Source organism: Physcomitrium patens, chromosome 12 (genome assembly GCF_059467195.1).
Source record: "Physcomitrium patens ecotype Gransden chromosome 12, ASM5946719v1, whole genome shotgun sequence".
Classification (NCBI taxonomy): Eukaryota; Viridiplantae; Streptophyta; class Bryopsida; order Funariales; family Funariaceae; genus Physcomitrium; species Physcomitrium patens.
The window spans coordinates 6042830-6059696 of NC_143421.1; the positions used below are offsets into that span (position 1 = coordinate 6042830).

At 33.2% G+C, this 16867-nt stretch overlaps 1 protein-coding gene across 1 annotated transcript; it reads left to right on the top strand.

The window, feature by feature from the left end:
• The first annotated feature begins 12465 nt into the window (after positions 1-12465).
• Positions 12466-13785, top strand: LOC112289930 (chaperone protein dnaJ 20, chloroplastic). The gene has a single exon (XM_024535683.3). It carries the CDS (start codon positions 12620-12622, stop codon positions 13286-13288), a length of 669 nt encoding a protein of 222 aa, XP_024391451.1. The 5' UTR covers positions 12466-12619; the 3' UTR covers positions 13289-13785.
• The last annotated feature ends 3082 nt before the right edge of the window (positions 13786-16867 follow it).

Consider the following 16867-nt stretch of genomic DNA (forward strand, 5'->3'; position numbering starts at 1 on the left):
AAATCCATGTCCAATGGGCTTTTAGGAGGCTGCCCACGACCTTGATAAGGGTTTCAGCGACTACAAAGAAGCCATTAGGAAATCAAAGGCAAGGGTTGTAAAGTTTAGGGTTTTGGCTACAATTTTTGTGCAAATTTTATGGGGTTTGGAGTTAGGGTGAATAAGTTATAGCCGTTTGAAGTTAAGGTGTCAATTTAAGACCTACTATTACTCTTTTGAGTTTAAGAGGAGTCTTATGGAAGCTTTTGGAGATCGGAAGGTGCAAGTGGAAGGGAAACTTCAAGACATACATCTTTTGCGAAGGAAATTTTGCATTTGGAATTTATGTGAAGGAGTTATAGGGAGTTAAAGACAGCGCATTCAAATCAAAGGCAGTAAGTGAGTGGTTTTGTTCAAAGTAGTGTTAGGAGCCATAACTTGAGTTTTCGAAAGAAATTTTGGCCAAAACTTTGGAAGAATGTAAAAATTTGTATTAAAAAGCTATCTATACAAGTTTCGTGGCATTTGGACTTATGGTTTGTGAGATATGAAGAAAATTGCACGCAGGTATATAAAGATTAGGGTTTCAAGCGGCTGTTAGGGTTTTGAAGATATCTCAAGATCCGCGATGAATTTGCAGTTGAAATTTGTTGTACAAATTAATAACAACATATCAGTACTTCATGTAAATTTTGATCTTGTTTGGACGGTTGGATCAAGAGTTATGAGGTGTTGAGCTTCGGGAGAATTTCCACACAAGGATATACAAGGTTTTAGAGTACTTCTACCATATTTTGGGTGTTGTTGGTTATTTAAGACTTAAGTATTTGGTGTAATTTTTCCAAAAGGAGAACTTATATATATAAAATTAGGGTTTTCTTATTTTAAGCTTGATTGAGTAATTAGTGACAGCCAGAAGCCCAGCGCTTTCTTGAGGCAAAACCTCTCTACCCCGACAACAATAAATGTTATTCTAGGACGTAAACATCTCAAAGCCTCTGCCTTACTAGATTCAGGAACCTCAGCATGTTTCTTAGATGAAAAATTTGCTAAAAGATATAGCATATTTTTAGTAAAGAAAACTAAATGCGTTCATGTAGAAGTCATAGATAGTCGTCCGTTGTCTTCAGGAGATGTTACTCATAAAATCCTTCCTATAGAAATAGCAACTAATGGTCATAGTAGCTTTATAATATTTAATATCATTAGATCTTCTTCTAATCCAGTCATTTTAGGTTTATCATGGCTAGAAAAATATAACCCTAAAATAGATTAAACTTCTCGTAGTCTTGACTTTTCTAAAAGTATAATTAAGAGTATAGTTAATTAAGTAGAAAGTCATAAGTCTAGTATAATTAAACCTATATTTGTAGGTACAAGTACTTTCTTGCATGTTGCAAAAGAAGGATCACCTTGTGTCATTTATGCCACACTTGTTTCTATTGGTGGAAAGACTTCAAGTGGTATTCCAAGCCAATATCAATATTTTCAAGATGTATTTGAAAAGAAGAATGTAGATACTCTCCCAAAACATTGTTCCTATGACTGCTCAATTGATCTTCAAGAAGGAGCACAACCACCATTTGGACCAATCTATAATTTATCTCAAAATGAGTTAGCTGAATTCAAGGAGTATATTGAAATGAATTTGGCCAAGAACTTCATACGCCATTCCAAATCTCCAGTAGGAGGTCCAATTTTATTTGTGAAGAAAAAAGATGGATCATTGTGGATGTGTGTTGATTATCGAGGACTCAACAAAATCACTATAAAAAATAGGTATCTACTACCTTTGATATCTAGACTTCTTGATCAGTTGAATTAAGCTAAGATCTATACAAAAATAGATCTACGAAGAGCATACAATTTGGTACGCATTAAAGAAGGAGATGAATGGAAGACTATATTTCAAACAAGGTATGGATATTTTGAATACAACGTCATGCCTTTTAGACTTACAAATGCACCAGCAGCATTCCAAAATCTAATGAACAATGTCTTTCGGGAGTTTTTAGATGATTTTGTTGTCTGTTACCTAGACGACATCTTAATCTATTTTAAGAATCCAGAAGAACATGAATTTCATGTTTGCCAAGTATTACAAAAATTAAAAAATGCAGGACTCTATGCCAAGATAGAAAAATGTGTATTTCACACTACTCAAGTTGACTTCTTAGGATACATCATTTCAAGTGATGGACTTATGATGGATCCTAAGAAAGTTCAAATTATTATGGATTGGAAGATCTCAGAAACGGTAAGAGATGTCCAATGCTTTTTGGAATTTGCCAACTACTATCAGATCTTCATCAAAGACTTCTCTCAAGTTGCAACTCCACTTACACGTTTGACTTTCAAAGACAAACTTCAATGGAATCAAGAAGCACAAGTAGTATTTGAAGCTTTGAAGACAGCCTTTATTTTTGCACCAATCTTGTATCGCGTCGATTTTTCTAAGCCATTTTTTATAGAAATAGACACATCAGACTTTGCTTTGGATGTCGTATTGTCACAAATAGGAACAGATGATAAACTTCACATGGTAGCTTTTCATTCCAAAAAATTTTTAACAACCGAGATCAACTACGAGATCCACGACAAAGAACTTCTTGCAATCGTGGCTCGTTTTAAGAATAGTGCCATTATCTAGTAGATGCTTCTAGCCTAGTCATAGTGTATACGAATCACAAGAACCTTGAATATTTTATGTCAATATGTATTTTGAATCTATGCAAAGCCCATTGGAGTATGTCTTTAACAAGATTCAAATTTAAGATCACTTATCGACCAAGAAAATAATAAGGTTTGTCAGATGCACTCTCTAGATGATCTTATCTTTTACCAAAGGAAGGAGATGCTGCTTTTGATCAACAACGAATAATTATCTTGAAGCTAGAGCATCTTCATCTTCGAGCAATGAAATCAACACTAACTGTTGATTCAACTTTTATTAAGCAAGTTCAGTCAAATATGTCTTTTGATCTTCTTATTCGTGATATGAAGAAAAATCCTTCAAAGTCTTATCATACTTCCAAGTTTAAAATCAAGAAGAATCTACTATATTTTGAGGGACGCCTATATGTTCCAGAAGGTGAAGCTCGATTACGTGTTCTTCAAGCTCATCATAACTTTCCAGCAGCAGGACATTTTGGGTACAATAAAACTTTGGAACTAATATCCAGGGACTTTTGGTGGCCACAAATATGGAAAGCAGTCAAAGATTTTATACAATCTTGTGATGTTTGCTCAAAATCAAAAAATCTTCATCATCAACCTTACAAACTTCATCAGCCATTGACTTTTCAAAAGTTGATAATCCTGGTACGAAAGATTTGGCAATTCATTTATTAGAGCTACATGCAACGATGAAAGCTGAGTTAAAAGAAGCTCAAGAACAACAAAAGGTCAATGCAGATGTCTATCGAAATGAACAACCATCATTTCACATGGGTGATAAGGTATGGTTACTTTGTCGCAATATCAAGACCACTCGTCTTTGTGACAAGTTGGATTATCCAAGGCTTGGACCGTTTTCTATTTCTACACAAATCAATCCAGTTGTATATCGTTTACATCTACCAAAGTCAATGAAAATCTATCTAGTATTTCACATGTCTCTTCTTGAACCATACAAGATAGTGGACATACCAAGAAGATGACAAGCACCACCTCCTCCTATAGAAGTAGACAATAATGAAGTGGAAGAAGTGGAAGAAGTCTTAGATTCAAGGTGGTGCCAAAATAAATTAGAATGTCTTGTCCATTGGCGCGGATATGATATTAGTAAACACACATGGGAGCCAGTAAAGAATCTTACAAATGCAGCAAAGGCGATGGAGGCTTTTCATTAATGACATCTATCAAAATCAAGATGAAAACCTTCCTTATAAAAGAAATAAGATCTAGGCAAGATAACATTCTACTTTCAATCCTTGTTTGTAGCTTCTTTACAGTTGTGACGCTCAAGAAATGGAGAACTAATAACCAACAGATTTGACTCAAGAGCCTTCGTTTGCTGATCTACCAAATGAGATATTATGATTGTCACAACCTTCAAGACAACGCAATCGAGATGAAGATCTTTAAGAATGACATGTTCTTTCTTGAATACATAACAAGATACAACGCATTTGGTATCACAACTTTGGAAGGGACTCCTGATGTTTGGTGATTTTACTAGAGGTAGGAACAACTCCTGACGGTGTTTCAAATGTTTTATTCGAAGGAAGTTATGAAGGCCTCAACAATGATCAAATAACTGGGTGGTCTTCTTGCCTTGGTATAGGACACTATCGATGGTTGAGAGGCATTATCAATCATCTTCGAAGAAAATAAAGACCAAAGTATGTGGCGAATATAATTTGTCGTATCATAGATTTCTTCAACATATGATTATTGCTCTTCGTGGAACTCGTGCCTAAAAAGAGGGATAATGTCACGGACATATGCATGTAAGCCAATAATTACATGTATAAATAAGTAGAAGTAAGTAAAAATAGGTAAAAGTAAGTTTATTCTATAGTATTTGATATGGAAGCTTCTTAGAAACTTTATAGATACTACTTTTACTTTATAGGTGTCTTTAATTGACTTTTTGGGATTAGAAACGTGGTCAACAAGTTGGCCATATACCACATATATTGTTAGCTTGAAGACCAAGTTAACTATGTGGCCTACATATAAAAAAACTTGCCTTGTAAGTCAAGGCATGTGTCCTACAAAGTCAACACATATTGAAGATCCTATAGAATGTCGCCACGTAGCCCCTAGTTAGATAGTATATATAGAGACAAGAGTGAAGCCTTCTTCACTCTTGTCAACTCCTTTCTTGCTTCTAGTCTAATTTTAAAGGTCTCTAGTTTTCTTGACTTTTGGCAATAGCCATTCCAATTTCTTTCTTAATATATATATCAAGTTATTTCTATTTTTTCATCTTTCTATGACAGAAGTCTCACTTGTTTATTTGTCTTTATCATATTCTTGTCTTTCATACCATGCACCTAAAATTGTATGCAACACCTAATAAAGATCATATTCTCTCTTCAGATCCCTCATCTTGTTTTATAATAGATGTATGTTTAGGACCTAAAAATCACAAAGTCCTTGCTTTATTAGATTCAGGAGCCTCAGCCTATTTTATAGACGAAGATTTTATCAAAAATCAAAAAATACCTTTAGTCAAAAAAACTAAATCCGTACATGTAGAAGTCATAGATGGTCGTTTGTTGTCTTTGGAAATGTTATCTATGAGACTATTCCTTTAGATGTAGCAATTTAAGATCATAAAAATGTAGAAGTATTTAATGTTATAAGATCTTCCTCCAATCTGGTTATATTAGGATTATTGTAGTTAAAAAAAATATAACCCTCAAATAGATTGGATTTGTTATAACCTTTATTTTTTTGGTAGTATAATACAAGATCAAGTTAGCAAAGTAGAAGTATAAAAGTATAGTACTTCTAAATCTTTACTAGTAGGTATAAGAGCTTTCATGCATGCTAAAAAAGAATGATCATCTTTAGCTATGCTATTTCTAATGGTAAAAAAACATCAAGTGGTATTGCTAGCTAATATGAAGAATGTTAAGATATTTTTGAAAAGAAGAATGTAGATATTCTTCTAGAACATCGACCTTATGATTATTCAATTGATTTGCAAGAAGGAGCTCAACCACCATTCAAACCAATCTATAGCTTATCATAGAATGAGTTGGCTACATTAAACAAGTAGATTGATGAGAATTTGGCAAAGAACTTCATACACTATTCTAAATCTCCAACCAGAGCTCTAATCTTATTTATAAAGAAGAAAGACAGATCTCTATAGATGTATGTGGATTATGGAGGATTCAATAAGATCACCATCGAGAATATGTATCCTTTGCCTTTGATTTCAGGACTTTTTGACCAACTCAATCAAGCAAAGATTTACACCAAAATAGATCTATGAGGAGCATACAACTTAGTTCATATCAAAGTAGGAGATGAATAAAAGACTATTTTTCGAATTAGGTATGGACATTTTCAATATAATTCATGTTTCTTGGACTCACAAATGCATTGGTCACTTTTTAACATCTTATGAATGATGTTTTTTGTGAGTTTCTTGATGATTTTGTCATTTAGTATTTAAGCAATATTCTGATCTACTCTAAGAACATAGAAGAATATGAAATTCATGTTCGTTGTGTGTTATAGAAATTTAGAGATACAAGATTATATGTTAAGTTAGAAAAGTATATATTCCACACTACTTAAGTTGTCTTTTTAGGATACATTATTTCCAATCAAGGCCTTATGATGGATCCCAAGAAGGTCCAAACTATCATAAATTAGAAGATTCCAAGAACAGTACAAGATGTGCGATGCTTTTTAGGCTTTGCTAATTACTATCGAATCTTCATCAAGAACTTTTCTCAAGTTGTAGCTACACTTATATGTTTGACTTCTAAAGACAAACTTTAGTGAAATAAAGATGCAAAACCATCATTTAATGCTTTAAAGAAGAAATTTGCTTCTACACCAATCTTGTGTCATGTCAACTTTTTTAAGGTATTTTTTATGGAAATAGATACGTTATACTTTATTATGGATGTTGTGTTGTCACAAATAGAAACACATGATAAATTCCATACATTAGCTTTTCATTCCAAGATTGCATCTCCCTATCTTGTCACTTCTTTGTATAATTGCTTGCATCCTCCTATCTTATCACTTCTTTGTATAATTGCTTGCATCTCCCTATCTTGTCACTTCTTTGTAGGTTTTTTACACAATTGTTTGAAAATTGGTCATGCAATGTTATCATAGCATAGATTTTTCAAGATTATTGAATGATAGGATTAAGTATATAATATGTAATAATTGATTACCAAGTAAAATAGAAAAACTACCAAAATTAGTAGAATTTAAACCTTAAATGTAAAAGCAATGGCGTACCAATAAGATTATAATATTTATTAATACTTGCTACAATTACAAATTTCCTTCTCAATATCACTTATTGACAAAATAATGGGATATCTTTTGCATGAAGAGATAGATACAATAATTTTGATGAAGGCCATTGATAATATTACATTGTAAATACCAAAATAATCTAATTCTTCATTAAAATATTCATAGCTATTGGCCTCAAAGACTTAGACCATTTGATAGCAATTGTTTCACAATCATAATACTTCTCTATTTGATGTTTATAAATTGCATCAAGAATCTCAATTGCGAGCTTCACATGTATTTTATTTATGATTGAATTCACAATTTTTATGAGGTTAGAAGTCATATGTCTAAATTATAAATCAATAATTATATATATATAATTTATTGTTATGAAAAATATTGTCAATATACCTCTCCACATTTGTATTATTTTTCTCCAACTTCTTCCACTATTCTAAAAAAGAACTAGCACATTTGGCATAAGCACATGTCTAAAAAGCTTTCTTGAACTCAATGCCAATTTTTTTGCTAACATTTTTTACAATGTGAAAGCAATACTAATAATTTGAAGCCAGAGGCAATACTTTGGTACAAGCTTTAATTAAAGCCTTTTTATTATCATTAACTATAATTATTTTCAATAAATTCACCTCAAGAATTACTTCTTTCAATTATTCACAAAAAAAATTTTACATCTCTATGCATTCATTTCATACCAATCTCTAAGCTAAGATCACTAACTTATCATCCAAATCTATCTCTACAACCAAAAATAGATATTAGTTGAAGGAATTCTTAATGAAAGTAGCAAAAACTACAAGAAAAAATTTCAAATGTATGAAAGCATTATATGCATGTCATAGACAAAAAAATAGTCTTTCAGCAATGAATTCTATCTCCATCCTTTAAAGTCTCTTTTCACTTTAAAAAAGAAATAATCTCAAAATCAACCTCTATCAATATTTTAATAAAGCTTTAAGCAATTCAAAATAATTCACTTGGAGCATCTATAGATTTTTTTATCAAGGTTTCTTTCTCCTTGTTTGAAGTGCTATAGGTAAGTCTGATATTGTAGATTTTCTTAAAATATAATTTAATGGCTTTTTGCACTAATATTTGATTGATTGTTAATGATCATTCTTGAAGTTTTTTAACTATCAATGTATAGTTGATTTGTAAATCCATTAGTTTTGCCAAAGTTTCTTAACAAGGATGATCTAAGTTTAACCAAGTCACTTTTATCTCCTTTATCTGCTTTCTCAAGCTTACATAAATATAGTATTGACACTTTAAAACTCCAAATCTGTAATAATTTAGAATTTTTATTTTAGTATAAAATTATATCAAAACTATATGTTACATATATATATATATATATATATATATATATATTATTATCTAAGTAATATGAATATATAGAAGTAGATAAAAGTAGATTAATTTCATAATAACTTATAGAAAAACTTCTTAAAAGCTTCATAGATGTATTTGTAATTGATTGATAGGTCAAAAACTTGGTCAATAAACTAAGTACATGCCACATACATTAGTAGCTTGCAAAACAAGCTGATTATAAAGTATCTATATAGAAAACTTGCCTTGCAAGTTAAGATACACGTTATGCAAAGTCAAGATGTTTTTGGAGGTCCAATGGAATGTCGCCACATAGATTTTAAGTAGATAGTATATATAGAAGCAAGAATAAAGCCTTCTTCACTCTTATCAACTCCAATCTTACTTCTAATCTAGTTTCAAGAGTCTCTAGTTTCCTTGTCTTTTGGCAATAGCCATTTTAGTTTCATTTTTTAATATATATATTTTTCTATTTCTATTTTGTCATATTTCTTTGACAAAGCCTTATTTGTTTAATTGCTTTCATCAAGTTCTTGTCCTTGACACTATAGTTGTTTGAAGCAATGTAGTCTTAAGCAGTTTATTTGACATTGTTGAAAGAAGCGAACATTGCTACGACCAAAAAATCTACAAGTGAATAATTTAGAACATCCTGCGATCAAATGGAGGGTATAATGATATTGGTGATAAAAAAAATTGATAAGTTCTTACATGCAAAGTTTTGTTAGTGCATATATAACCAAAAATATTGCAATCTTGCAAAAAATTCATGTTCTTTATAAAATATGAAGAAGAAACTTGAAATTGTATGAGTAAATGGAGATAGAAACAATATTAAAGTTTTGGATTGTTAAGCCTTAAGATAATAATCTCTTGCCACTTCGAAGCTCCTGCTTTTGACAGTGCAATATGAAAGTGTGAAGTGTACGGACAAGAGTTTTTGTTATTAACATAAAGGCGTAGAGTATGGAGACAATGAAACATAGTCATATTGTGAATTTCGGATTGAAACAAGGTCATATTCTGAATTTTGAGTTGAAACCGAGTCACATTGTAAAGAATTCTAAATAAAAATAATAAATGACTTTCAACACATCAATGTAAAGACAAATAATTCTAATATAATTACTACTTGAATAGAGATATAATGTATGGCAGGATCTTTAAGTTTCATCTATATTTATATTTAAAATAATAGATAAATTTCTTAAGCATTAACATCAATAAATACCATATAAGAAACTTTGAATATATTTTTTGACTTTTTTAGAGATTCTTTTTATAATTATATATATATATATATATATATACATATTATATTAAATTTTTTGACTTATTCATATATCATATTTAAGTATAAATAAATATTTAGATTTTTTTTTTTATCATATTTTAAAATATATTTCATATATTTTATTCAATCATAAAATTCAAACTGCACATAATTTGTGGTGAATCTTAGCTTTTGATGTTCATTAAATAAAGTAAATATATATTTCATGTTTATTAAGTACATTGTTTGATTCTTAAATGCAACCCTAAAGTTTTGTAAGTGTTTGTTGTAATTAAAAAACCTTCTTTGAAAATAGATGAGTGGTAGGTATCAGCTTTGTAAAAGAATATTTTATTTAAACATGAATAAGTGGTTGGTCTTAGCTTTATAAAGGAATAGTTTATTAAAGTGATTAATTTACTAATCTCTTTTTTCTTTTTTTCTTTTTTCTTAATTATACATTTTTTTTTTCTTTCTAAAAATGCATATCCAATCACCAAAGATATTCTCTTATTCTACCTTACATTTGCAAACCACATGCAAGTTTTTAAAGAAAATTCAGTTTTCAAGTATATCTAATCATCAAAGATATTCTCTTATTGATATTGTACCTTACATTTGTAAATCGCATGCAAGGTTTTTATAAAAAATCCGCTTTTTAAGTATATCTAATTACCAAAGATATTTTCTTATTGATACTGGATTGTACATTTGCAAACCACATGCAAGTTTTTGAAGAAAACATAGTTTTGAAAGTTTCAAAATTTGTCTAAAACTTGGCTTGCATTGGTTTTTAACTTTAATACAAACTCCAAGTACATGACATTTAAGATCCACAGATTTTACAAATTATTTGTTTTTTTTTTTTTTAAAAAAAAGTGGTAAATATATATATTTATAAATGTAATAAAGGAACATGGAACACATGAAAAGGTGTAAAGATTATTTATTATGACACACTTTAAGTAATAAAAAAAAAAATGAAAACACATAAAAAAATTGTGGTAAACAAATGATGATAATAAAGGACAAAAAATGGAATCCAAGCTACAAAGTAAACCACTAATTTGCACACAGCAGTTTACATTGCTTTAATGCAATGCAAGGCATCGAAAACTTGTACCAATTGTTCCATAAAATTATATTCCCTTGTGGATAATATCCATGAAACATATTTATACAAGATTTTTATTATTAAAAGTTTATTTTAATAAATATTGGATAATATGGGCATCAAATTATGGTTCAAGTAGATGATGAATTTACTATGATTTCAAAGACTCCAAATTTAAATCCTGACACAAACAACAATTCTAACATTTATTCTTATTTGATGCTAAACAAGCATGCTATTCTTTCACAAGACTAACAAACACACATCTAAAATAATTTCTTAAATAAAAACTACAATTTATCTTGGCAACAAAATTTAGCTAAATTTTTCACGTACAAGTTAGCATGGCAATAAAGCGAACCAAATGGTTTCAGATTTGGTAATATCCTCAAATTAGATATATATATATATATACATATATATTTTGACTAAGGATGTCCATCGGCATGACACCTTCCCCTAGATTTGTTTTAGGTGTCCAAGGCACCACAAAACTTGAGGGGATATATTTAACCAACTCCCACCTATCCTCTTTTTTTAGATACACAGTCAAATTAAAAAGCAAGAATTTCCCATCTTCATCAAATTTACACTACTGAGAATTAAAAAGAAAAGTAGCTTTTGAGTATATGAAGCAGCTTTTAATAAAAGTTTTAAACTTTGACGATCAGATCATTGCTTGAATTAAAAATAGGAATGAGGATTCCAAAGTGGGTCAGATTTCCACCTCACCGTCCAATGTCAGTATTAGGTCATTTCCAAATTCCCCATTCCCCTTGAAAACAAATTTTGCTGACTCACCATCCTTATCGGGTCATCTCACATCTGGGTTGTGCCACATGTCGGTTGTCCACCTCCAAAAGGCATCTCATCAAATGCAACGAATGTTGAATGCTGTCAGTTTCTTTTCTTCATTCATCACTCCCATGCACATGTTGGATACAATACAACCATATAATTAACAATATAAATCATAATTAGCGTGGCTTTGAAACACCGTCTACTGAAAAATTATTAAATTGTATTATTATTATTTTTTTCCTAACTATATATGTATGTATGGACCACAAGCCACTGTCAAAGATCTACAGACTCCAACAGTCAATGTTTCTAGAAATGAAGGGAATTTGAGAACTTACCCCTGCTGCAATATCTCCAAGTGGTCCTTAACACAGGGCCTAAATCCAGAGAGCATAATTTCCACATGGCAATTCGTATCAAACTAAAAAAAACTCACCATTTCAAGCATGTGCAGAATACGCCATCCACCTTTCAGTTCAGTAGTGGAATTCCACCATTTCCACGCCGTTTACATGGACGGCTGGTCCGAATATCAATACCAGTGTCGAATATCACTTTGTTAGTCTAGATTTCTTCATCTAGAGCTGTAATTTTTCTGGGTTCAAATTCCTTCCTGGAGTGTTCGCAACAGAAAGTCGAGCTCGAAACCCTAAGTTCGTTGTGATCGGTGAGCCGTTGTACACAATTGCTGGGAAGGGGGTGATGGAGTGGGTGAGTTGTCGGGTACCTTCCGAACTCGGAGCGAATCATGCCTCGATTCCCGGTGGGGACAGGTCACGCGGTTCCTATCCAGCTCCAGCACGGGAATGATAGAGACTCTACTTGTAATTTTAGAAATCTACTGCGTCGGATCGTGGATTGTCTCAATTTACTCGTTCCTCATCAACAGTTGCTTGCTTAGTGGGAAGCCTAAGTTGACTGGACGTCAATTTGACCCTTTTCCCCTGGCTCGCAGGTACTAATCTGAAGCCTTCCACAGCTAGTGGATCTGCATTTTACATTCTGAAGTGTAGCATTGAGAGAGTGAGCGGAGAGCTGTACGGAGTTGCTCGATTTTTGGTGTAGGAATTGAATTTTAAGATATCGCGGTTGCCCACCTACACGGAATTGCCCGATTTTTGTTGTGGGAATTGAAGTTGAAGATATCAAGGTTGCCCATGGATGCATTGTGCAGTTCACCTTTGCAAGTGCTGTCTTCGTCCTCGAGCCTCGGTTCATCGACTCCTCGTACTTTTGCGCAGGGTGGGCAGGATTTCGTGAGCTTTTCTTCTAGCCGGAGTGGAGCTTTCGGGAGTAGCGTGCGCTCGAGTCCAATATGGACACCTAATCGAAGAGAGGGGCATGGCACTTGCGAATGTGTTGCGGCACCAGCTGCAGAAGAGGCCCTAGCGAGGGGCTCTTCGAGTACGCTCTACAGCGTTTTGGGCGTGGATAATGGTGGGAGTTTGTCTGATATTAAGTCTGCTTACAAGCAGATGGCGCTGAGGTACCATCCCGATGTATGCCCCATCGATGATCGGGATGCGTGTACGCGAAAATTCTTAGAGGTTCGTCACGCGTACGAGGTACTTTCCGACCCGGAGAAGCGGGCAGAGTACGATTTCGCTTTGATGCATCCCTCATTTGCGCAAGCATTGGGGAACAGCTCGACATCTGGGTGGGGGCGATCTCGGCGGACACAAGGGAGTGAGGGTGTCTCTGATGCTTGGCGGTTTCAATGGGAGGCCCAGCTCTCAAGGCTTCGTCGTGACGGCGATGGGGTGACCTCCCGAAGCAATTTGAACTCGTGGGGCGCGCGGATGCGGCGGGAGAATGGCGAGTTTTAGAACATTCAAATCCCAGTTCGGGTGTTGAAAGCAAGGAATTTCTCTAGCATGCAGCTCGAATGTGGACCTGTTTTTCATTATTGTACGAGGGACCTGTACATATCGAGGACGATAGACGAATGCTAACGTTCCAAATCCTTCCCAGGTATAATCTTTACGCCCGACACACGCAAAATCGGTGGAGTTCGTTGATCTTGTACATTAGATACGGCAGGTGCACTCGAGCATCCAGGTCATCAGAGAGTTTGTAGAAGTTAGTTCTGTACATTATCATTCATTTTAGATCTGCTGAATTTGAGTGGGACAAGCCACTTGTGAGATGTATTATATTCACAAAGTAAGTTATGCATCGGCGATTGATCTGTCATCCCGCGACATAGTATCACATACCTACTTTTGTGCAGCGGGGTTCTGTTGCACTCACTGTACTAAGTGAGAATTCAGTCAACGAATTCAAAGCACCAAGCATGGTTTATGTGTTGGTGAGAATACTGAGATTTATTGCACGTAATATAAAAGGTTTGGAGGGTATGAAACAGATAAGTCTTCTTATTGAAAACTCAATCTATCCTCAGCATTCTACCGAAGGCTACATTCACTAGTGCTGGTGCCGACAGTATTGCTATGCCATAAACTACTAAATTAGTCAACATTATCTGCCCTTCAGTAAAGTTGCGTTCGTTGTAATCTCTTGCAGCAACAGTGTATGATCCGGCTCTGTCTTTTTCATTGTCTCACTTGCCGCCAAGGATTAAGCACAGTTCGAACGATCAGGACCTAAACAGGTTTCATCCATCCAACAGACAAACCACTGCCAGCAGCCATACCTTGGGTTACTTGGAATACGACGGGAGTATTCGAGAATCATAAATTTGACAAAAACCTCAGAGGCTGTCTACATTCTCTTTACCGGAAAGGTGTGATCGTAATTGCAGGGCCAGATGGAACATAAGTCTTGTGGTATCATGCCACAAACTTCTGTTCCACTGCTGCAGTGCCACATTATAGCTTGAAAACGGGCAAACATTATCAACAATGACGACTGAAACATTTCAAACAAACTCGCAACACTGTCCATGCGTTGCGGACGCACAGTGGTCCTTGTCCCACATGGTTCTTACAACCGCTGTTCTGATCACTTCGGATCTATAGCCGTGGTCCTTATCATAATCGATCCTATAGCCGTGGTTCTTAACATCGTGGATTCTGTCGCCGTTGTTCTAATAACTATGGATCCTATAGCCGTGGTTCATTTAATTATCTGTCCCATAGGCGTGTCCCTTACATTTATATGTTCCATCATCGTGGACCTAATAATTATCTGTCCTGTAGCCGTATCATTTATATTTATATACCATAACCATGGATCTTGTAATTATTTGTCCTAAAGCCGCATCATTTATATTTACATACACAATCGTGGATCTTACAGTTGTATATCCTATAGCCGTGTCACAGTATATTTCCATACCGTGGACCTTATAGTTATATATCCTATAGCCATGTCACTGTATATTTCCATAACCGTGGACCCTATATTTATCTGTCCTATAGCCGTGGTTCTTGTCATTGTGGATCCTGTGGCTGTGGTTCAATTGTCGTGGATCCTATAACTGTGGTTTTTATAACCGCAATCCTTGTCAATGTGGTTCTGGAACACTACAGTTGGTTATCAGAAGGGTTTTGAGGGCAAACTGTAATTTTGTTTCATGACTTATAACTTAGAATTGTTATTTGTAAAACTGTATAGATGTGTATGATGTTAGAATGTGTTAATTCTAAACTTACATCAATGTTTGTAAGGTAATTTTCAACTATAAAATAAATCTTTACAAATGTATGAAGTTTAAAATTTGTACTTCAAACCAAATTTTATTTAGCAACGATTATTTTAATATTGACTGATTCAATTATGATGTGAAATGGATGAATTGCAAATATTAGGGTTAGGGTTGATTGGATAGCAATTGAACTTATAGTATATTAATTTCTACTATATTAATCAAAACATATTTCTAGTATATTAATCAAAATTAAGTTGATTGGATAGTAGTTGAATTTATATACTTGTCTTTGGTTTGTCTATTGCACATGAATAAAACTCTCAGCATGGAATAAATTCGTCTATGCTTGATACGCTGTCATATTACGTTAAGTCTTGCTAAAAAATGTACTGGGTACCTGGCTGTGAAAGGTAAAAAGATATTGCAACAACAAGCTCCTAACAACTCTGATAGAATTTTAAATAAACTTTAATTAAACCTTAATAATATTAATCAAGCTTTAATCAAATCTAAAAGAAATTTTAAAGAGATTAGAAAAGAAACACGAAGAATTTATAAATTAATCTTAAAGAAATGCATATATAAAAAAATAATCCTAAAAATATAACAAAAATATCTTTAAATATTAAAAATAAAAATTCAAGAACTTTAATCAAATCTTAGACCAAATCCTAAATCCTAACCAAATCCTAACACTAATTAAATCCTAATCCTTGTTGAAGATTAGCAAGCTCTTACTTAATTACTACCACATGAAGATTAATTATAGTAAGTTGCTAATAGTCAAAAGGTAGCAATGAATTAAAAGAAATTACTATAGTCACAACTAGGGTTTTAAGGTGGCATCTAGGTTAAGATGAATCTAGGTTTAGTTGGAAGTATGAAGATGTCTTTGAATGAAGTCCATGTACTTTGGATATAAACTCCACCTATAAGTAAAAGGTATTAGAAGTAAAAGATATCTTATTCTACACTTTTTTTTATGTATAAACCTTGCTGATGTTAAGTGTTTATAGCTTTCAGACTTCTTTTCTTCAATATGTTATGAGCCCACACACATTTGCTTGAGGGTTTTGAAGTTCTTTGAAGTGGTTGTTGATGTGTGGAATAGATCAAGTTGTTATTGCTGATGTTAGGGATTAGAAGTACCTAACTTTCATATTTAAATCTAGATCTAAATCTTGATTTGCTCTTACTTGTGGTCAAAAGAATTTTTGTATTGGTGTTTGGTTTTTCACCTTAAGTCAAATTTATAGAATACTTGTATTGTGTTTTTATTGAGATAGATCCTTGGTGGTCTAACTTTGTAGTTTCATGTCCTAAAAATGCTGATTGTCCTTAAAAAGCCTCTTATAGTATATAGAAGTGATTTGTGAGTGTAAGAGTGATATTTGAGTGATAAATCAGATTTGAGTCGTTTAGATAGGCCATTAGACTTGTGAAAAGTCTTAGAAGTGAAGTTGAGAGTGTTTTTGAGAGTAAGAACACTAGTTTGTTCACAAAGAAGGATAATTTGATTCGAAGGCAGTAATACTTTCTTGCTGATTTTGAGAGCATTAGGACTTCTTCTTTCAATCTTTTTTGATACATCTCTCTTTTAGACATGGCTTTAAGTGAGAGTGAAGGATTGAGAGTAATTGAGAAATTCAGAGGTAAAAATTTCTACCATTGGAAGGTAAAAATTAACCTTTTGTTGGCATCTTTGGATCTTTGGATATTATATATGAAAGTGAAGAGGCTCCAAGCATAGATGTTGATATGGAGAAGAAGCAGTTCAAACGTTGTGAAAAGAAGG

Coding starts and splice junctions, on each gene's coding strand:
- LOC112289930 (XM_024535683.3), top strand. CDS start 12,620: ATGGATGCATTGTGCAGTTCACCTTTGCAAGTGCTGTCTTCGTCCTCG.